Genomic DNA, 24,540 nt, shown 5'->3' with positions numbered 1-24,540 from the left:
ACTTTCTCTATATAAGATCATGTCATTAGCAAATAGAAACAGTTTCACTTCTTTCTTTCCAATTTGCATACCTTTTATTTCTTTTTCTTGTCTAATTGCTCTGGCTAGAACTTGCAGTCCTAGGTTAAGTAGAAATGTGAGAGTGAGCATCCTTGTCTGGTTCCTGAATTAGAGGAAAAGCTTTCAGTATGATGTTAGCTGTGGGCTTTTCATAAATGTCTTTTATTGTATAGAGGTTTATTCCTTTAAAACTTAACTTGTTTTGAATTTTTTATCTGGAAACATTCTTGAATGTTGTTAAAAGCCTTTTCAGCTCCATTGAGTTGATCATATAGTTTTCGTAATTCGTTCTGTTAATGTACTGTATCATCTTTATGGAGTTGTGTATGTTGAACCATCCTTGCATCCCAGTGATAAATCCCACTTATGATAAATGATTCTTTTAATGTGCTGTTGAATTCAGGCTGATAGTATTTTGTTAAAAATTTTTGCACCTGTGATCATCATAGACAGCTGCCTTTAGTTTTCTTTTCTTTTAATGTTTTTGTCTGGCTTTGGTATCAGGGTGTATTAGTCAGGGTTCTCTAGAGGGACAGAACTGATAGGATAGATGTATGCATAAATGGGAGTTTATTAAGCAGTATTGACTCGCACAATCACAAACCACTGGTGTAAGTCCAAGAGTCCAAAAGCTGAAGAACTTGGAGTCTGATATTTGAGAGCAGGAATCATCTGGCACGAGAAAAAGATGAAGGCCGGAAGACTCAACAAGTCTGCTTTTCCATCTTTTCCTGCTTGCTTTATTCCAGTGTACTGGCAGCTGATTAGATGGTACCCACCCAGATTGAGAGTGGGCCTGCTTCTCCCAGTTCACTGACTCAAATGTTAATCTCCTTTGGCAGCACCCTCACAGACACACCCAGGAGCAATACTTTGCATCCTTCAATCCAACCAAATTGACACTCAGTATTAACCATCACACAGGGCAATGCTAGACTTGTAAAATGAGTTTGGAAGCATTCCCTTTTCTTCAGTTTTTGGAAGCGTTTTAGAAGGATTGATATTACAGATTGATTGTCCTTAATCTGAAAGCTCAAAATCCAAAATACTCCAAAATTTGAAACTTTTTGAGTGTTGGCATAATGCCACAAGTGGAAAATTTTACATGTGACCTCATCTGATGGGTCACAGTAAAATGCGATCAAAACTTTGTTTCATGAACAAAATTACTAAAGTTATTGTATATGATTGCCTTCAGCATATGTGTATAAGACATACACTGAAGCATAAATAAGACACACACTAAACCATAAAACAAAGGAGTTTCATGTTTAGACTTGGGTCCCATTCCCAAGATATCCTAATATGTATATACAGTATTCCAAAATTTGAAAAATTCTGAAATCTGAAACACTTCTGTCCCAAGCATTTCAGATAAGGGATAATCAACCCGTATTTTTTCTTTTAATATTTGGTAGAATTATGTGTGAGTCATCTGGTCCTTGTTTTTCCTTTGATGGGATATTTCTTTTCTATTATTATTGATTTAACCATTTTATTCTTTATTTGCTTACTCAGGTTTTCTCTCTTTTTTAAATTCAGTCTTTTTGGGTTGTATGTTTCTGTGAATTTATCCATTTTACCTAGGTTATCCAATTTGTAGGTAACTTGTTTATAGTTGTCTTTCATGATCTTTTGTATCTCTGTGGTATCAGTTGTAATGTCTCCTCTTTCATTTCTGAATTTATGTATTTGTCTTCCCTTTTTCTTCTGTCTGACTAAAAGTTTGTCAATTTTGTTTATCTTTTCAAAAAATCAATTCTTAGTTTTATTGTTATTTTCTATTATCTTTCTAGTCTCTATTTTATTTATTCTTGTCTGATCTTTATTATTTTCTTCCACAGACTTTGAGCTTAGTTTTTTCTTTGTTTTCTAGTTCTGTGAGGTATAATGTTGTTTATTTGAGATCTTGGTCTGCTATAGGCTGCTATGATCTATTACATAGAGCTGGAACAGAAGTTCTCATTTCTGATGATAATTGCTGCATGTGGTATATGAAAAATTAGAGATAATGCAAAGGTTTGAATGATTTTATATTTTTCTAGAGGGGGTTTACTTTTACTTATGTAGATACAGAAAGGCTAGTAAAAGTTCACCTTAATTCCTTAAACGTTTGAATGACGCTAATCTGGCTTTCATTGCTCCTGAGGGTTGTTCTTCTGATTTATCCTTCTCGATTGTAGCCCTTTGGAATCCCAGCCTAAAGGTTTGTTGACTTATTTTTTTTTTTGGTAATTTTTCTCTCTCACTTTTTAAAGGTTTAGACATATTATAAATGGAAAGAAATATAGACCAAATATGCATATACACTGCTAAAATCTCTGACTAGTTTGGCCTTTTTTTTTTTTTTTTTCCCCAAAAAGAGCCTTTTAGGGCTTCTTTCCTGGCCTCTCTTTTGTCCATGTTATTTTGTTTCATAAATTATAACCTTTTGTTAGGTCTCTGGTGCTTCCAAAATGATTTTTAAAAATATTTCGTCTACTTTTTCTAGTTGTTCTCAGGGGGAGAGTTGGTGTAAGACAACATAATTTGTCACTGGCAGAGTAAAAGTTTGCTCTGATCACTCGTGAATGAAAATAATTCTCAGGCTTAGTTTTGCAATGTTTCTATTTTCCTGCAAAATTCATAGTACAAAATTAAATTAAATAAAATTCACAAAAATAAACATTGAGAATTTAAAAATATCAGTGCTCAAACTGTGCCTAGAGATCATATTTTATGCAATACTTTCGGGAAAAGGAGAAAGTGGTGTAAAAGTTTTACAAAGGGAAAAATGAAATTTAATAATTCTGAAATATCTAAGAATTATTGCCCTGGAAGAGTTTTAAAGATAATCGATCAAAAGTTTGTTTTGAGTTTATGAAATTCATTGCTGTTTATTTTGTAATGAATGCTAGTCCACAACATTTATAGAGCATCTGTGTGAACTGTTTTGAGATATTCAGATACTTCAGGGTTGGTGTCAATACATTATATTTTTTCAAGTTTATTTTCAATTGTATTTATATAACCATTTAAATTAAAATAATCTAACTTAGTATAGTCTGCCCAGTTCATTTAAAGATGTTTTGTCTCACATAAATGAACATCCAACTGATATGTTATAAAATTAATTCATATTTCCCAGTAAGGATCTCTTGGATAAACTGAATCAGTTTTTTTTTTTTTCATTTGGAGGGTGAAACATGTTACTAATCAAATAATTAATAGCAAGTAATGACATGTTAAGTTTCATAAGATATTTTTATTTTAAAGTATATGATAAAACTTTAATAATTGTTTTAACTAAAGTTTTAAAACACTATAATTTTAAATGCTGGTAGACTTTAGTTCTATGTTTTATGTGTGAAAATTACAGAGACATGATGTAGGTACTCATTTGTTGGTGGTTAAAGATTTAGGTGACTTCCTAGAAACAGAAGATCCTAAAAATTGAATGACAGTCACTTATGTGAAATATTTTGTCATAACCAAGAACATTAGAAGGAAGTCATTTTATTTCTCTCTCTCTGTCTCTGTGTGTGTAGTGTGTACATGTATTTTTATATCTGTAGCTACATCTCATTGATCTGTAGTATTGTAAGATCTAGATAAAGCTTTCAGATGTTCTACTTGTTATAATAAAGTAAGTTTTGGATTATTGGATTGTGAAAAAAATGTCTTGGATAATGAATTATATAACAGAAGTATATCTCTTTCTCTTGGAAGAAGAGGGCTGTGGATTCTCTGGTGAGGTCAGTGTTTTATTTCCAAGAGGAAGAGTATGAGAATGTAAACCTTCTGTGTATAGCTGTGTGTGTTTGTATGTTTGGTATCCTTCATGCAAGTTGGATATTTATAGTCCTAAATCGCGCTTTTAGATTAAATTTATCTTAATATTATGTCAGAATATTCTGCCTGCTGTACTCATCTATTTTACTCTTGTCTAATCTCTGGAAACTGTGGCCGTATATCATGGCTGCTAAGATTTAATTATAACGTAATAATTGAATTAAAGATGTGCAGTTGTTCAGATGACTTTTTCTTCATCACTTTCACTTCAGTTGACAAGTGAATGTGAGACTGGATGGTTGTGCTGGGCCTTCATAATATATTAAAACTTTCTGAACATTTTAATCAAAACATAGTTCATCTGCTTGGTGCCATAAATAGATGAAGTTACTGAGTGTTCTTCCCATTACTACTTCTCTGAAGTAGTTTAATAATCAGTTGATTTAGAAATGAGGAGTATTTCTATTCTATTATTTTCTGCAACATTTGTTCCTAAATTGGGAAAGTAGCTATTTATCCGATTAGCTCAAGCATAAAACAAAGGAAAACTTTGAAAGACTTGATTGTGAATTGTTTTTCATTTTTTGCTTGGAATTTTAAAGGGAACATTGTTTTATGGTTTTAACAAATTTAAGTTTACATACTTGTTTTTCAAATAACTGAAAATTTTCATACTTGGTGAATAAAAGAATAGTTTCCTAACTACAAGATTACGAAAACGTAATACAGTATCATTATATAAAAGTGCTTGGCTTCCACATGTTTGTACATGTACATTGTGCCTGTGCCAGAGGTTATTGTAATTAGATTCGTAAGTACTTTTGATAATCTAGTATTATTGATATTCAGAACAAGACTTTTTAGGACACAAGTTAAAATTCTTTAAAATGTAGCTGTTTCTGGGTGTATAACATCAATAAATATTATTAATAATTGTCTTTCCTTAAAATTTTACACCCCTTTGATAGGCATACAATGATATACCACTGCACATTTTCCAAAGAATTAACAATTATTTATTTAGTAGTATAAGACATTAGCTAAGATGTAAATTTTATTTCAAGTCAAAAAGATTAATCACTTGGTTGATAGCTAATACATTCCAGCATCCAGGAAATAACTGACGTATTTCCCATGAGCTGAACTAGTCATAACATATGTGTAGATTTCTTATTATTTCCAGTTTTCACTTTTTATAATAAAGTGAACTAAAAAACAGGAGAGCTGCCTGAAAGTTTTTCGTTTCTGATTTTAAAAGTAAATTGTACTCATTGCAAGAAATTGGGAAAACCCAGAAATGCATAACACATTTTTAAAAATTAGATGATAATCATTACATTCTCGTACACTGTATTCTATTTTTTCTGTATATATATACACACACACATATATATGCATATATATGCTTATGTTTTAATCAAATTGGCATTATGCTACACATATACCAAAATTGGTATTATACTATACATTACCTTTGATATTTCTTCTGAACAATATGTCTCAGATCTCTTTTATTTAACCATTTGTTCAATTTTATTCAGGTGTAAATCAAACACATATCTGTGTCCTGTTCTTTCATGAAGCTTACTGTCTAGTGGGGGAAACATAAACATTTTATTTTTATTTTTATTTTTTTTTTGAGATGGAGTTTCACTCTTGTTGTCCAGCCTGGAGCGCAATGGCGCGATCTTGGCTCACCGCAGCCTCTGCCCCCTGGGTTCAAGTGATTCTCCTGCCTCAGCCTCCCGAGTAGCTGGGATTACAGGCATACGCCACCACGCCCGGCTAATTTTGTATTTTTTTTTCTTTTCTTGTTTTTTTTGAGACAGAGTCTCACTCTGTCTCCCAGGCTGGAGTGCGGTGGCGCGATCTCGGCTCACTGCAAGCTCCACTTCCCACGTTCACGCCATTCTCCTGCCTCAGCCTCCTGAGTACCTGGGACTACAGGCACCTGCCACTATGCCCTGCTAATTTTTTATATTTTTAGTAGAGATTTGATTTCTCCATGTTGGTCAGGCTAGTCTTGAATTCCCAACCTTATATGATCTGCCCACCTTGGCCTCCCGAAGTGCTGGGATTACAGGTGTGAGCCACCATGCCCAGCCAACATAAACATTTAAATGTATAATATCAAAATATAAGTTTTATTAAGGGGGAAGACAGGTCCTGTGAGAGAGACTAACTTTAAGAATGGAGCACCTATTTCAGATTGATGTTTAGAGGTGGTGTACTGACATTTAAGTAGAGGCTTTATAAAGGATGAGGAAAAAGCCATTCAAGAATGGGGTTAAGAACATTCTAGTAAGAGGAAATAGCAGGTGCAAAGGCCATGAGGTGGGAAAGGGTTTGGTGTGTAAAAGGGCCTACAAGAAAGCCAGGAGGCTGGAGCGAAGAGAAAGAAGGGATACTGCCTATAATGAGATTAGAGAGGAAAATAGGAGCCAAGACCTGTAGACCAAAGAGAAGAGATTTCATTATAAGTACTATGGGAAGCCATTAACAATTTTTGGCTGGTGGAATGACATGGACATGTTTACATTTTCAAAAGATTACTCTGGATGTCACATAGAAGATGAACTGGAAGGAGAACAAAAGAAGAAGCAGAAATGTAAGTTAGGAGGCTCCTTGGGTAGACCATGAGAGGGATGAAAAGCTTGAATTAGGCTGATAATAGGAGCTATGGAGAGAAGTAAACAGCTGTGAGGCATATTTTGGAGTTATAACTGATAACTTATGAGCTAGTGATGAATAGGAGTTGGCAGATTAAAAAGAAAGACTTGAGATTGATGACTTTCATTTATGGCCTGATAAATCAAGCAGATAGTGGTAGCATTTATTGACAAGAAGTAAACTTGGTAAGCCACCAGTATTAGGGTGATATTTGTGATACAAAATAATTATTTTATGTTTGGATGATACTTTTGAGGGATCTATAAAACAACCACTTATATAAGTTAAGAAAGCAGTTGTATGCATGAGTCTGTACCCAGAAGTGAGTCTCAGAGCTGATGACATGCCTTTGGAAGTTATCGTGTAGATGGTATTTGAAACCGAAGAAATGATCCTGGTCTGTTTTGTGTTGCTATAACAGAATACCTGAGACCAGGTAATTTAAAAAGAAGAGAAATTTATTTTCTCACAGTTCTGAAGTCTGGGAAGCCCAGGATCAAGGCACTGGCATCTGGCGAGGGCATTCTTGCTGTATCCTAACATGATGGAAGGCAGAAGGGCAAATGATGGCCAAATGCTGTATGAAGCCTCTTTCATAAGGGCCTTCATTCCATTCATAAGAAAGGTGCCCTCATGGCCTAATCACTTCTTAAATGCTCTGCATCTTAATACTGTCATGTTGGTAACACCTGAATTTTGGAAGGGATACATTCAAACTATAGCAGAAACAGATGAAATAACCTAATAAAAAGTGATTGTATAGGGAACAAGAGTGCCTTGAACTGAGCTCTGCCAATGAGATGTTGAATACTTGAGAATCTGAGAAGAGAAGAAACACAGAGGAATGTGGTGTCAAAAGTCAGGAAAGACGGCTTCTAAAAAGAATGAGTAGACAGCTGTGCCACATACTGTGGAGAGGTCTGGCAAGATGAGGGCCAGAAGTGACCACTGAATTTGGCAATATGAAGGTTACTGGTAATATCATCAAAAACAATTTCAGGACTGTGTGTTAGAAGACATATTGTTATGGATATAGTCATAATTTATAGATGATTTGCTAAAACCAGGATTTTAATGGCTACAAATTAATCTTCACTAGAGATAGCAGAGTATACTTAGTCACTCCTATTGCTAAGGAGCAGCATTCTATGAATAATAGGCTTGTGTGTGTTTTAAGGGCTAATAGGCTCTGGGGAGTTGCTGGCTGTACCTCAATGGGGCTTACTGTGGGAAATTTCACTTCATTTTAAAAAATTCTCTCTGAGTGGGAGTTTGGGTTAAAAATCCAAATACTTGGGAATATGGGTACTGGCTGAGTTTCTCTTTGAGAGTGTTGTGCATTTGCAACTTCGGTGCTCTCTGCTCTGGTCTGGAACCCATCTTTCCTCCCAGCAGTAGGAAGAGTGGGAGGGTGGAGGGTCCCTCTTGTTTATACTTGAACTTACTGACCTCTGCACAGTTGTCTTGAAGTACACGAGCACTGCCAGCCCCTGGTTATTTGGGTATATTCTCTTATTCCGACTCCCTTCAAATTAGAAAATTAAAATGGATAGGCTCATTGTTGGATCTTCTCCAGGGCCTATGTTTTACGCTTAAATAGAGGAGAGTCCTAGAAAGAATGCAGATTTTATAGCCAAAGTGACTTAGGTTGAAACTCTGCCTTAATTTTCTTATCTCTAAAATGGGCTAGTTCTATCATGCAGAATTATAGTAAATATTTAAAGTAACGTATGAAAAGTGCTTGGAACAAAGTAAACACTCAATAACTGGTGGCTGTAATTGATATTATTGTTTAAAGTAAATTCTTGATATTATTGAAATGTTGAATTAGTGACTTGGGTTATAATTTGTCTGTATGATATTGTTCTGTGATATAAAACATTGTCCAATGGCATAGACCTCTGAAAATTTGTTCTTTTTGGGGGTGATCCGTTGGAAGTAGCCTTAGTAAATCCTATGTCATCAATATTTTGTACTATGGTTTTATTATTACAATTTAAGAAAGCTTCACATTTTAATGGATTAGCACAGTTCTTCTGTTTTCCTATTAAAAAGATAATATTTCATTGAACTTTAATAAAAGTTGGTTCGTGATAAGACAGCATGCTTCATTGCCTAATGTTGCTCAGAACTAAAGTTAAAATTCTCTCATTAGAATTCCATGGGAGTTGGGAGGGAAGAATGTAAGCCAAGGATGGAAAAGAGATGTAAATTTTATATTTGTGCTCTATCTTTGGGAGAAGTGCCAAATGGCCTTCTTTCACATTGAAAGGAGGGAGGACTAGAAAGTGTAATATTTTTTCCTGTTTTCCACTTGCCCTAAGATGGAGAGACTTAGTTCTTCTAAGCTGAAGTGCAGCATATTGCTTTAAAAGATGCAAAAAGAATAGGTTCCATTTTAGCTATCTAGATATGGTAAAAATTAAAACATGATTAATCAGAAACAACTGATTATTGTGACATATGTGTGTAGGAGATTTTCAGAGCATTCTCCCCAAAACATGGCTAATAAACTGCATTGTATATGGGACTGTTTTGTATAAAAAGAGGAAGAAGGTTATGAATACTTTGATCTCTTCAATTATAAGAATATGTATTGCCTGGCCTTCTCATATACAAGGTTAGGAAATATATTTAAATTTTAGGTAGAAATAACTTCTTTTCATTAAAAGAGGATTTAACTTTCAAGTAGGGAGAGGAGAAGGAGAAGCATTATGGTTTGTCATATGAATTTTGGGGAGAAGCTGATTTTTGAATGAACTCAGGGCTTGTTTTCTGATTTCCCTGAATAAATAAGAGAGACGATTTGATCTCTAAAAAATTTTTTATTATTTGGATATTTATTGCTTATTTTTTAAAAGAACTGTATGATGTTATGTACTGTACTTGTAATAAGTAGCCATACAAGGTTTAATTTTAAATTCTCTCTTTCCACAGTTTGGAAGAACTGAAGTAATTGATAATACTTTAAATCCTGATTTTGTAAGAAAGTTTATTCTGGACTACTTTTTTGAAGAAAGAGAAAATCTTCGTTTTGATTTGTAAGTTCTACTACAATTTGCATTTAGAAAAATTTGATTTTTAAAGACAATATTACTAATGTAAGGCAAGGTCTTATGGTTGCACTGAGTTCTAGATTATATTGGCAGGAAACCAGATTAATTCTGTTCAGAGTGTGACCCAAGCCAGCCCCCTGCTTTGCATTTTGTAGGTCTGAATACGTATTGAATGAATAGGTGAGCAGTTTAGCCATGCAGGACGGTGTATACGGATGTTCTTCCCAACTGCCCTGGGCTTCAGTGGATTTCCTACAAGTTCTATATATACTCCAAAGTTATCACATCTACTCCTATGGCTGATGTCTCTCAGATCTTTGTCTCAGCAGCTTCTTAGCATAGCACCTGGATCCCTGCCTAACTATGGCTTCCGTTCATCCCTTGGTAGTCTTGTATTTTTCCAAGGGCCAGGATAATCGAGTCAGCATTTTAAATATGTTAAGTATTCTTGTTACTTTGATACTGAATCTGGCATATTAAAACATTACTGTCAAACCCAACTTCCTGTCCACAGAGGACCTAGAGTCAGCCTGTTTATATTATTAGAGAGTTTTTGTTCCACAGAAGTGAACTGTAGTGATTGTTGAAGTATTTAGATATGATTAAAAGGAAATCTGTTGTGGGGAGGTGGGTAAAATATGCTTAAAATATCAAAATAATTAAAGGAAATTTATGAGCATTAAAAAGATAAATGTCTTGTTTTAAATAGCTGAAAATCCTGATGTACCATGCTTTTACAATTTATAAATACTTTTGGTAACAAAAGCTATCAATATCTTATTTGAAAAAGTCATATTTTGCTTCATAATTTAAAAAATGAGAGCTTTTTACTGTTAATAGGCTTTCTCATTTTCCTCTAAAATACACACAGTAAAATAACTGGCAGCGCTTGTGTTTAAAAAAGATCTTAAACTAGCTTCTTTCTTCAGGAATACTAAGTATTTGTCATATTTATCAAACAAAATTTATTATGTCCATATTTGGTTTTTTATTTTTTAGAAACTCTTTTCCAAATAGTAAAAATGAGGCTTATCAGAAGAGAAACTGAGATGGAATGTGGCAACTTCCTGATGATGTTTATGGTACAGGCTGCACTCAGTGTTGCCACTAAAAAGCAGATATCAATCATATAGTATGTGGTTGAAACAGATATCAATCATGTAGTATGTGGTTGAAGTCTCCCATTATTCTGGGCCTTTGTAGCAAGTGCTTTTTAAGGATTTTCTTTTACACCAGCATGGGACTCTTAATTTTTCCTCCTTAATCCCAGACTTAACTTTCTGTTTAAACCAGGCTCTATTTCATGATTCTTTATTCCCCCATTTGCTTTTTTCTTTCTTTTTTCTTCCTTTTTCATTCATCTGCATTATTTTCACGGTTGAAAGTAATAAATATTTATTACAAACTTTAAGTGATACAGACATTTAAAATGAAAGCTTCCTTTTATCCTAATACAAAAAAGCATCGTCCCCTGCCCCCCAAACCTGCAAATGATTCAGTGTATATGCTGGCAGGTCTTTTTTTTCTTTAAGCATACACATATGCATACAGGAATTGCAATAAATATATTTTCCTTTACCTTGTATTTTGCAGGTATCCTTTTATGCCACAAAATATGCAAACACCACATTCATTTTAAAGGTTATATAATTTCCATTGTTCAAAAGAACTGCAGTTTATTTAACCAAACACTTTCTGATGGGCATTTGGCTGGTTCCATTTTTTCTACTACATATATCCTGCAGTGAGTTTCCTTGGATGCAAATCTTTTTGTAATATATATTTATATATAGTGTACGTTTTGAGAGGACACATTACTTAGAGTCAAATTTTAGGATTACAGGATGCAGACCGGAGTATCCACTGTCTGGTTCTAAATCTTTGAAATCAACTTCGTGTGAAAGTTGATTATATGAATTGAGTCATTCTTGTCATACCCAACTAAATCGGAGTCAAGAGGCCAGGGGAAAAAAGCACTTACAGCACCTGTTCCAAGAATTGAATTTTCCACAAGGCCAATTGCTGAATCCGTTCACTGTAACCCTAAAGAACAGTCATGACCTGCCATGACTCTATGACTGGTTTTACCTACACCATCACTCACCAATCACCACTTTTGCCAGCTCCCAAAAGCTTCTGTAGTGCCAATGAGTTTTCTTTCAAAACAATATATAGCATTTCTCTTTCTAATGAAACTCCCAACCTTCTCTTTGTTTTTTGGACATACTGCATGAAAACCACCGTGGTCTGTGTGTGTATGCCCTGAATTGCAATTCTGTGCATCCCAAATAAAATATTTAATTTAGAGATTCATCTCTATATTTTATTTTTATTTCAACATTGGAGATCCTATAAGCTTTGTTACTTCCCTAAACTCCTTGTCAGTTATTTAGCTCTGATTTTTGGATCCATGTCCTGCTCTTCATTCATTATGTGATACTCAAAATTCATCTGTTCCAGGAACATTTATCTCAGAGTGACAGGAAACTATACAGTAACATAAATCAGTGTTAAGTAAATAGATATATTTTAACTTTCTTAACTTCCTAATTGAAGTTGAAGCAATTTTTACAGAAACAGTGTAATGTTTGAAATGTGAAAGCATATTGCAAAGTGGAATTAAATAAGTATCATTTTACCTTTTGTATGTATTTGATTAGTTTCAGAAATTCAAAGAATATCTCCATTTTATATGATTGCTGAAAAGTTCAAACAACTAGGGCTAGAAAGGGTTACCTGCAGAAGATCATCAAGAAGAGTAACAAGCCTATCCTCTTAGTTCATGTAGTGTCTTCTCTATCACTTTAATTCCTTTTGATTTTCCATTTTTTAGAATACTCACATAATAACCTTTAACCTGAAAGAACAGGCTTATTATTATCATCATCATCATTATTATTGTGATTTCTTCAGGATATCTATGTAAGTAAATGTGGAAATAGTGTAATAGTTCACGAGTTATGTATATATATTATACCTGTGGTGATTTTTAAAATACTTAGCAATGTGTTATTCCTAGTAAAAGTAACATACTCATGGTAAGAAAATTGGAAAATAAAAAAGATTAAAGTAGCAATACAAATTACCAGTAGTCCCAACCTCTACCACCCAGAGAACTACTGCAAATATTTTGTCATATTGGCAGTATCAATCCTAAGTAAATATATACTGAGATTAATCTCTAAGAAAAGGGTTTATTTGGGAATAATATATAATAATTAGAATTGCAATTGGACACGTACACACGCATACCAGAATGGTTTCTGGTGCGTTCAGAGAGCAAAAGGAAAGGCTGGAGTTTTATTGGGAAAAGAGAAAAATTACATAGATTGTTTTGAAAGAAAGTTTATTGATGCTGGTTGTGTTTTACAGAAGCTAGCGATCTCTGTTTGGTAAGGGGTGGCAATTACTAGGTTAAACTTGTCTCAAGATCATAGCAGGTCCTTGAGGTTTTGGACTGGGCTTGTGAGACAGTTCTTGGAGTAGGTGTTTGTGACTCCCAAGTGATTTTCCCCGTGGCTCTGCTGCCCCTTCAGCCCTGATTCTGTTTTAGTTGGGTGTGACAAAAATGGCCTCATTTTATCTGATCAATTTTTATTGCAGTAACAGTTCGTTGAAGGAACAGCATGCTGAAAGATGCGCTAGTGTAAATTAACCAACAGATAGATGCAAATGGTTTTCAGAATTGTTTTGGATTTACTTAATACCTATTGATTTTGTAAAATTCTAAAAAATTTAAAAAAGAAGCTTTGAACATGTTTTATCTAAACTGGAGAAATGGCTTTTATAAACTTAAAAAAAATTTCAGTGCTTAAACAATTGTAGTGACAGTGAGAGAAAAAGAGAAAGACATAGAGAGAGACAAATTATTTCTGCTACCACTGACCCAAATTCTTGTAAGTACTATAATAGTTAACCGATATTAATTTTTATTATTGTTACTATGTTATGTCTGAGATATATTTTCAAGATTACCTTATCGGCTATGAGTCCTAAAATTCCCTTGCCTTTTTGATCCAGTATGTACTTATTCTCAAGAGACATGGTTTCTCTCGTCATCTTGTGTATATATCACAGAGAAAGTAATAAACTTTGACATTTATTTATTTTTATTATAATTATCACACTGATGATAATACAGGTTCCTCATAAATCCACTTTATTGTCATGGTTGAAAACTTTATTATTGGTAGAGCAGCTGTACCCAAATGCATTTGAACAGGAAGTGTGGCTAGCTTTATCACTTCATAGTATGTGCCAGATATAGGATAATTTAGAAATTACACTTCTCATTCGTGTTTCCATTCGGACTGGAACACTAAAAAGGGATTCCTGAGTCTAGATATGACTTACCTAGAAAATTATTTTCTTTCTTAATAAATAAAATGGTGATAATCATGAAATGTATAATGTTACCATAAAATATTTTAGATGGATCTCAACACTTTGAGGAAAAATAAGTTGTTTTATTTCTTCTAGTATAGTTGTCTCAATACAATGTCAACTGTGATTTTTTTCCACTGGTTAAGGGCTCCCTTAACAATGCCAAAGTCTAATTTCATGCCTTTTCAGTCACTTTTGTTTCTTAAAACCATGTTACTCTTTTAATTGTTAGATACTTTTTATTTTAAAACTTTAATCTCAAACTTAACTTAAGACTTTTCACTTCCTCTCCCTTCAACTGGAGCTGTTGCCCAGCTCCTTGCAGGACAGAAGGGAAGTGGGAATGCAAAAAGGTAGGCGGTGTTGGGAGACTGAGATGTGGTTCTCCTACTGTCCAAAAAATCCAGACCTTATATGGGAATCAGCCTCAGGGGACACATTTTAAGCACTCTGCTTGTCTTGTCCTTATGGAGGAGGGGCCAAAGAGGACATTATTCTATGTTTTTCATCTCTCAGAAAACACTTTCTAGAACTTTCCAGTGAGTTTCTCTTCCATTGACGGCCCCAGGGTAGACTTGCAGCAGGGCCCCATAGCTTACTGATGAACCAGATGCAGTACTCCCCTTCTTGCAGGCATCCCAGATTTTGGAGCCATACTTTACTTGGCTTTGGGGAGTAGAAAGAACCTCCCTACTGCCCCCCAACAGAGAGGGAAAAGTCCTCACTTATGAACAGTGTGTTCATCACCTGGCGATGGACTAGTCCCCTGAACTTTGGGGAGAAAGTATATGACCCTGCGATTGACTCAGTAGCTCTGAGCTAAGCATGATCACATATTTTGTTTTTCTCTTTGGGCCTTAGTTGCAATTCCAGAAATACAAGAAAAATTTCCATCATTATCTGTTACTCTCCAATCAAAAACATAATCCTAATCAGCTACTGCCAATTCATTACTATAGTAGTAAGGTTTGAATGGCAGGATGAAGTTGTTTACAAAATTTGTTACTAAATTTAGGCACAGTGGATGCATCCTCTTAGGGGAAACCACCAAGCTTCTTCCATGATGATATATTCTCTCTTCCTTAAAGAAAGTATGGAACTCATAAACAGATACACAGGTACACGTATACATTGTAACCAGTTAGGATGTAGTGTTTATGTTATGACCTGTAAGAGTGAGGCCTAGAGAAGTCTTGATATATTTAGAAAAGCTAGAAGAAAAATTGTGTTAAAAGAGAGATGGTAATTTTAGGCTAGGCATGGTGGCTCACGCCTGTAATCCCAGCACTTTTGGGAGACTGAGGGGGTGGATTACTTGAGTAGTTCAAGACCAGCCTGGCCAACATGGTGAAACCCTGTCTCTACTAAAAATAGAAAAATTAGCCAGGTGTGGTGGCGGGCACCTATGTCACCCACCTATGTGACTCTGGAGGCTGAGGCAGGAGAATCACTTGAACCGGGAAGGCGGAGGTTGCAGTGAGCTGAGATTGCACCAGTGCACTCCAGCCTGGGCAACAGAGTGAGACTCTGTCTCCAAAAAAATGAAAAGAAAAATGGTAATTTCTAATGCTTTATAATCTAACATATTGTATTCAGTTGTATTATATAAATTACCTGTGAGATAATGGTATTTAAAAAGCTTTGTAAAATACAGTGAAAGAGGCTTGTATTTGAAGATACTTACGCTTTTTGTGATGAAAACATTTTCCTTTTACTTCTTAACTGAACATTCGATGTCATTTCTCCCCAATCCACACTCGGTTCTTTAGAAGATAGTTTCCAGAGTTGATTTTTGAGAAGGAGCTAGCACAGCTATATTTCATCTCTGATATTGTTTTAGTAGCTAATTTCAATCTTACCTTAAAAAAAATTTTCTTATATAAGAAACATTTCTTGGATAAAAATATATATTTTTTGTACTAGCGACTGTAGTTCTACAGTGAATGTTGGCAATTTGCTGATTTAAAATTCCAGGCTATAGCTGTTGAAAGTGCTCAGAATGCCTTGATGTGAAGGAGAGTAATTTGTAATTCTTCTGAGGCAGGCTTTTGCATCATGCGTTGTTTTTTGTTTTGTTTTGTTTTGTTTGGGTGTTGTCAAGTTTAATTATACAATTATGAAAATAAATTCATTTATGTAGGTAAACAGGTCATAATGAGTGTGTGCTGTTGGAAGAAAGAGGGAATTAACTTCCTCCTTATTTAAAAAATAATAATAAGAAGTCATATTCTCTGCATTTAATCCTTCATCTTTCTGCTTCTCCCTATGGAAAGGAAGTCACAGGACTTCTGGAGGAGAGACTACTTGGATAAACACAGAAAAAGCTCTAAATATTTTAACTTTTATCATGGACATTTTCAAGCATATTCAAAAGTGGCATGTACATATTGCCAGTCTTAGTTCATTTACTTCCTCCAGGTTATTTATTATATACTTACTGCTGAATCACTTTAAAGCAAATCATTTCACCTTTCAATACTTCAAAACAAAGCTCTCACACATAAGGGTGCTTATTTATGACCCTCCTGTTTGTTTGCTTGTTTTTAGAAGACCACCTTACCCCAAATAAGTACTTAATGGCAGCTAACATTCAGGCCATTTGGAAATTTCTCTGATTGTCTTAAAAATGTCTTACAATTAGTTTGTTTAAGTAAAGCTCCAAACAAGAGTCACACATTGTATTTTTCTCCTGTGTCTGCTGTATTCTATAATAATCTCCTTCCCCTTTTTAATACCAGTTATCTATTGATGAGATTCAGAATATTTTTTAAAAGAGAAGGTGAGGCAAGACATTCCATCTCTATAGAGTGGCTCTGTGTGTTATCTCTCACATCCCATCACTTGGAGTAATGAGCTGATTGTTCAGGTATTGTCTGCCTGATCTGTCCATTAGAAAAGACCATGTCCTTTCACCTCGAAGCCTTAGTATCCTTGGATAATTATTACCTAGAACCATTGCAATTCTAAAGCTAGTTTATGGTGAACATTCTTTGCTAGGCAGTGAATGGACCCTCTGCCTAGCATCCATATACTCAGTGAACATTAATTGATTGAGATGCTTTCTTTATTTGTGAAACCATTCTTGTTATGTGAGAGAGGAGACTTTAATTAACCTTTAAAAAGGCAGTTAATTTTTGGTAGGAAGCTATTCACAAGGAATTTGAAATGAATATGATTTGGGAGAAAGACTGTAGTCAGTACAAATATTTTCCTATACAAGAATTTGGCAAATTGAAGGTATTTTGACTATCAGTGTCCTCTCTACTTCTACAAACTCTTTAATGCCAGGGAATAAAGTGATAATGAATGATCTTATTGCGGAATCTCTCCAAGAACTGATTAATTTCTGGTACCAACTGGTCAAAACTAGAACACATGGTAGTCTTACTTAAATATGTTTCTGTTTCCATAAAATGTATGTTTTCTTTAAGTTCTGTGATTAGGGAAAAATAATGTCTCATTACTCCAGCCAATTTAACAATAGCATTTAAGATAGAAAGTAAAAATTAAAATGTGTGCTAAGGACAGCCTGTTACCAGGATCTGTTTGTTAAATAATTAATTTGATTTTTAAAAATATTTTGAGATAAACACAGATTCATTCACATGATGTTGTAAAAAATAATACAGAAATTATACAGAGAGACCTGTGTATCCTTTACCTAGCTTCTCCCAGTAGCAACATCTTGCAATATCACAAATAGGATATTGACATTTATCCTGGCAACATACAGAACACTTCTATCACCTCAAGGATCCCTCATGTTGCCCTTTAAAATGATGTCCAGAGAAGAGGGCTTTTCAGTTTTTAAGGAATTTTGAAGTAAGTTGAAAAGTACTAGGATACTACTGACGCACAGAAAAGAGAAATTTTAAACGTAAGTGCAGAAAAGAGAAAGTTTAAACTTATCAAAAAGCAGAATTGATTATTGAGAAAATATTAAGACTTGTTAGGTGTTTAGAAATGAAAGAACCCAAGGATCGTGAATTCTACCGTTGGCATGTAAGCCACAGATTGTGTGAAACTTTAAAATTTGCTAAGTTTTTCTTCCTATTGGTATTATTTTGGATTTCATTTTTATATTATTTATGTGTTCTGGAAAATACTGTTTTTTTTCCTAGCTGTATTTTGTGGAAATAACTTGAGTTTTGTATTTCAATCTTTTAGGTATGATGTTGATTCAAAGAGCCCCAACTTATCCAAACATGTAAGTTCATATTTTTATGTTTTTATAACATTATAATATAATGATTAGTACTTATGCTGACTTATTAATATTAAAGTTATACACCTATTAAGTTATTCATGTAACATGATCGTCATAGAAAATAAGTAACATTTTAAAAGAACCCCAGAAAAACATTTTGGAGGAGCTAATTTTAAAAAGTGACCTTTAGTAAGTAAAACGGACTAATCTTCTTTTTAATTTTTAATTTTTATTTTTTAAATAAATGATGATTGCAGTTCCCAGTGATGTCTGAAGTTGGATCAAGTTAAGCAAGATGAAACAATGAGCCTGTGTCTTTTTGGAAGGTTTAACTTCTGAGAGAATGGGAAGTAGTTGAGTGTAGGTAGAGTGGTTTGTTATTCTGTGTTTTTTTTTTTTTTTTTTTGTAGTTTATTTACCAATATTTCCTGAATACCTGTATATGCCAGGCACTGTACTAGTTTCAGACGGCATAATATGGGCAAGATAGACATAATCTCTGTCCTCAAGCCACTTACAGTTTTGTTTTCTTTTTGGGGTCCCTCCTTCGATCTATTCCTCTTTTCTCAAGAGCTCTAGTTGCCAGGCAACACTTGTTACCTGGGGAGATTTCTAGGTCCAGGAGTAGTTGGGCATCAGAGCTAGACAGAAAAAGAGGTGCAGATGGGAAGGGAGGAATGAGAATGAGATACTCCAGCAAAGTATTGTGCTAATCCATCAACTTGTTTATTGACCTGTGAAGTTGGAATTAGGCCACCCCCAGTAGGAAGGGCTGAACGAGGGTGAAAACAGCATTCTGAAAGGGGATAACTGAGGTGCCAGGTGAAATCTGGGTACACAGATGTAGAATTAGCAGCTGCGTCAGGGTTAGGAGGCTGGCTGGACTAACAGTGCCCAGAAATGTAGGAGGGTAAGATTTTTTTAACTTTTCCACTGTTGTAGGCTGTCAAACTAGAATAGATGGACATGCGATTTCCCATGAAATTTAGAGAAGGGGAGTGTAATGATTCAGAAAAGAGATGAGACAGAAAGGGGGATTACAAGCTAGGAAACAGATTTGGAAAATCTGAGAACCTGGATATGTATGGTGGTAAAAATCACATTTACTACTGCCCCCTTCACTGAAGGAGGTATGAGATTTATTTGTGTTATGAAGCATACAGCAGAATCATGTGAAGATGTATTAAGGAACAGTCTGTCTAAGTGATTTACCTCTTTACAGGTTGAAAAAAAATGCTGCAACAAGCTTATTGCTCTCCATAAGTAAAGTTTGTTGTGGTTGCCATGCCACCTTCCTGCTCATGATTAAGGTTTATAGCATTGTGACTAGACATTTACAATTTATTTACATAACTTTATATTGGAAGTTTTCCAAATGTCCTAAAAAGAATCAGAAAAGAAACTGCATTTTATAGTTGTTGAGTTATAAGGAAAGAAATGTATTCACTTCTCACTCATAGGTGGTTGATTAAAGGGATTGTGAGCATGTCATAAATGTGAAGTGTAACTTGACTTTATGGAAGCTGGCATTGGAAACAGGGTGGTGAGTTGTGAGTGAGATATCTATCCTTTCCATTTCTCTTTCTCTCTCTCAGGCCACATATTCTTTTTACCATGTCTTTTCTCTGAGCTTCTGCTTCTCTCTGAAGACCAGGTTTCTCTGTTTAGGGAAATGACCTCACTACTTCTAACTGGACATAGACTTCCAAGTACCAGTCTCCCTGAATATAGTTTCTGTGTTTCTTAGTTCAAACTACTCTTTAAAGGGCATACTAACTGGCAGGTAAGGACATTTCCACTGGGTTGGATATTTTGAGTGAAGTTGGGAACATGTGTTTCCTATTAGTGTAGTTGCCTTGTGTACAGGGCAGAGAGAAGTGTATGGGATAGGAAGGTACCTCAAACATGGCTAATTCTTTTCCCTTTAATAGTCACTAGTGACTAAATTTCATTATATAAGAGATATTCCTCCTAGAAACCATAAATGTATATTTCATTTCAAATCTTTCTCTTTTGTAGGAATACTTTTATTTTCATAAGAAAATTTTATCTTCTCATCGTAAGAAATTTTATCTTGACACTGCTTTACCGTCATGATACCTCTTTTACTATCTCCTCATCAGATTTTCACGTCTGCTTAAACTACCCTGACATAGGTTAGATCAAGATTGAGTATCTTCTCTTCACTCGTTACCTCTTAATCTCTCTCTCTCTTTTTTCCAAATAGAATTGACTACTCCATTCTTGAAACGTTCGTTTCTAACTTCCACAGAAACTCCCTTGCTGCTTCTCCAGCCTCCCTGTTTACCCATTATCTGTCACTTGAAGCTTTAGTTCCTCCTCTTATCCCTTAATATTATTTTTTCTCATAGCTTTATTTTCAATTTTTATCTCATCTCACTGTATAAACTCTTTTGGGGAAAGCTCAGCCATGTCCCTACCATACCTGATGACCCTCAAGTGTTTATCCCTCTGGATACCTTAGCAAATGCAAGTTTCAATAGCTTGTTAAGTATTTCCTAGTACATACTTCACAGAAGCCTAAAACTCAAGTAGATCTAAAATTTATGATTTTTTCCTTCCAGATCATGTGCTTCTGCTTCTGTGATTTATCTTGAGAATAATTCATCAACACAGTTTACTCAGTTAGAAAACTTGGATGCAGGGTTAACCACTTTCTGTCTCACATTTGACATTTACTGAGTCACCAAGTCCTGTTCCTTCTAACAAAAAAATGCTTCTCTTTCTGTCTTCTTCTTTCCCTTCTTGCTGTTATTGCCTTAATTCAGATTCTCATTACTTTTCCACCGAGGTATTGCATTGTCTCCTGTAGGTCCCATGGTTTATATTATTTCACATTTTAAGCTATCCTTTATATTTGTATCTGTGTTATATTTTAAAAATATATTTAGTCGACTATATGGATTAGTTAATAAGTGCCTGAGCTTATAAGTGGCTGAAGCATGGCGAAAGAGAAGAAAAATGTGTTTTTGGAATGTTATAAGAACTATTAGAGATGACTATCTAGAATTTCTGTTAGAAATTAACAGCAAAAGCCGTTCCTTAATTGAAAGCATTCAAGTACGATTTTAGGTAACGGGGCATATAACTCTTTCAACCCAAAAGGAATTCATGAGGATTTTTGAAGATCAGACAGAATCAATGAACAAGATAGGTTTATTCCCTGAGGATATGATTCGTTAAGACTGTTGTTGTCTACCTGCCAATTTTGCACAGTGAAATAAATATAAACTGGAACCTTTTAGGGAAGACTGCTAAGTGCCCAGGTTGCATGTGGCATAAAGGCACTTATTTATTTTTTTTACAAAAGGGATTTTGTAGCAAGAGAGACCCCTTGAATTAGTAATAATAATTTTTTTTCATTCTCATTTCTGATAATTTTGAAAGAATTTTCTTTCAGGATGACTTTATTTGGTGTTCAGTACTTAAGACTCTTGGGTCAAATTCCTATTTTTTGATACTGTTAGGGAAAATGGAGATAGAATATAGAGCTACACCTTAGATTTCTAACATTGCAAATAAATATGATGTAAGACATAAAGGATCATAATTACTTTAATTGATTCTATTTGTGATGGAAACATGTTTTAGTGAAAATCATTGTGCACCAGGCAAAGACTTATGCAATCTAGGGACATCTTTCTTTAGAAGATTTATTCTGTTTATGAGGAAATAGCTTTACTAAGATATTTTTCCCTATAGTGTTAGGCCCTGTGAACAAAACATGGCATTTTGAATTCCGAGTTTGTTCTCTAAGGTGCTAGTGAACCTACTAATCTTAATACCATTAGCAGAACTACATTGCATACTTTCATTTGCTTAATTAAACTGCATGAGCCAAATCATTAATGAAAGGATTAATGACAGGCCCATAATTGGTATGTATAGGATTCTGGATTGCATGTTGGACCAGATTACATAGAAACTGTACTCTGTATACATAGAAACTGTACTCTGTATAACCCACAAGGCAATCCAAAATACATTTATCCACTTGGTTGGTTGCAGAAGGCACCACTAAAATTTTTGTTTCAGATATATTCATGGCTCACTGGATTATTTTGGCCACTAGACACTAGCCTTCAGTGAAGATGTATATTTTTTAACACACTTTCTAAATATTATAAATATAAACTTTCACATACAGATCAACTTGAAAAATTTTATTTGAATGTTGTTTGGACTATGAAATGGATTTTCTCATAGAAACAGATTTTTAAGTGGGGCAAGATTCTTTCATTAGAATATAAAGCTAATTTAACCTATATAGAGATGAACTGAATTCTAAAGTATTCATATATATTCATGTAGGCAGACAGGCAATAAATATAGGACAGGCACTTGTCATGATGGGGAATATAGCAATGAATAAAACAAACAAGGCCTCTCTCCTAAAGTAGCTTACATTTTGGAATTGAAGAGGTGAGGCGAGCAGATTTACTCAATGAACATGAATGCAATAAATGATTAAGATACTTTACTTTCTTTACAGTACTTAAACTAATAATATATTGATACTGGGAGAGAGTGACTGGGGAAGCACCAGTAGTTAGAAGCTGAGGTTTCCCTGAACCAACCAGCATGGTTCTATGCCATTTATCACCTTGGGTGTATATTTACTGAGGAGGAGGAGGGAATGATTGAAAATCTAGGAGAACAGCATCCCAGGCAAAAGGAAGAACAGTATAGTGGCCTTGAGTCAAGAAAGAGTTTGGGGCCAGGTGCAGTGGCTCATGCCTGTAATCCCAGCACTTTGGGAGGCTGAGGTGGGCGGATCACGAGATCAGGAGATCGAGACCATCCTGGCCAACATGGAGAAAACTCCATCTCTACTAAAAATACAAAAATTAGCTGGGTGTGGTGGCACGTGCCTGTAATCCCAGCTACTCAGGAGGCTGAGGCAGGAGAATCACTTGAACCAGGATGTACCAGGAGGCGGAGATTACAGTGAGCTGAGATCATGCCACTGCACTCCAGCCTGGTGACAGAGTGAGACTCCATCCAAAAAAAAGAAAAAAAGAGTTTGGAATGGTGTGACAGAAAGATGGCTACCATATGTAAAATATTATGAGTGATGAGGGGAGTGTACTGAAATAGTTTGGAAAGATACATAGGAATCAGATAATGGAGAGATTTGTAGGCCACAGTTAAAAAAAGAATTTGGATTTTTCTTTTTTTGGATGGATGTCACTGGAGGATGGTGTGATCTGATTTATGCATTTAAATGGTGACTGTGACAGCTGAAGTGGAGAATGGGGTTGGGGAAGCAAGACTGGAATTAAGGAGGTCAGTTATAAGGCTGTTGTAGTTTGACTGGGTGAGCAACCTTTGGTGGTTAAAAACCATTGAAGTGTCAAGACATGGTCAGATTTGGAATATATGTTGGTAGTATGACTGATGATGAATTGGATGTCCAGTGTAAAAATAAGAGAAGTTAAAGTGGCTACTAGGTTCTTGATGAGAACAATTGGGTAAATAGTGACGTGGTTTATATAATGAGGTACATTGGGGAGAAGGAGATTGAGGCAGAGGGGTGAGGATTGAGAGACCCATGGTAAGCCAAGTTCATGTTAAATTTGAGACCTCCAGTAAGCATCCAAATGGAGATATTGATTAGGCAGTGTTTGAAGACTAAGATACAGATTTAGTAACCATCAGCCAATCAAGTTGGAACTCAGAGTTATCTAAGAAAATGCAAATGGAGAAGAGAATAGGATAGAATCTTGAGGGAAGAAGAGTAGGTAGAATGATCATTTTAAAAGCCAGCTAGGACGCGTCACTTTCCAGTTTAAACACTCCGATGGCTTTCATCCACACTTAGGATAGAAATCAGTCCTTGATGTAGCCCCTGGTTACCTCCTCTCCTGCCATTCTCATCATTGCTCACCCTGCTCTAACCCGCTGTCTCTCTTGCTTTTCCTCGAGCACCCAAGTACTTGTCTCAGGGACTTGTTCTTGCTTTTTCTCCTATCTGTAATGCTTCTGCCCCAGATACTCACATGGTTCCCTCCCTTACATTATTCAGGTATCTACTTGAATAGATAACTGCGAGAGCTTACCTGACTGCCCTGTGTAAAAGAGCTGTTCATGTTATTCTTTGATGCTTGTTCAATAAAAACTTTCTTTTTTCCTGTAGCCTTCTTTATAGTTCTCATTAGATGATGAGAGGTAGACTTATACACATATTCAAGCTAAAGTGTTTATGACTGTTGCTGTACATGGCTGTCTTTCTCATTTGCATTTTCAGTAGCATCTTACGGAATCTGCCTTAGACTTTCAGACAGAGATAGGGATAATGCCTGAGATGGGTTTAAGTATAGTAACTTCAGCACTCATTAAGTTATATTAGGTGGGACAGACAGAGATAGGGAT

The 24,540-nt window shown here is 35.1% G+C and overlaps 1 protein-coding gene across 2 annotated transcripts in view; it reads left to right on the top strand.

The window, feature by feature from the left end:
- The window catches only part of CPNE8 (copine VIII), a 247,008-nt gene that overhangs the window by 51,351 nt on the left and 171,117 nt on the right, over positions 1–24,540 (top strand). For both annotated transcript variants that reach the window (XM_011994105.1, XM_011994097.1), the window contains exons 4-5: positions 9,439–9,542; positions 18,108–18,147. In XM_011994105.1, coding sequence (XP_011849495.1) covers positions 9,439–9,542; positions 18,108–18,147 — 144 coding nt within the window. The remainder of the gene's footprint in view (positions 1–9,438; positions 9,543–18,107; positions 18,148–24,540) is intronic.

The sequence above is a fragment of the Mandrillus leucophaeus genome, unplaced genomic scaffold (assembly GCF_000951045.1).
Source record: "Mandrillus leucophaeus isolate KB7577 unplaced genomic scaffold, Mleu.le_1.0 Scaffold1117, whole genome shotgun sequence".
NCBI classification, from domain to species: Eukaryota; Metazoa; Chordata; class Mammalia; order Primates; family Cercopithecidae; genus Mandrillus; species Mandrillus leucophaeus.
Note: the sequence above shows the minus strand (reverse complement) of the source record. Positions and strands in the feature narration are given on the sequence as shown.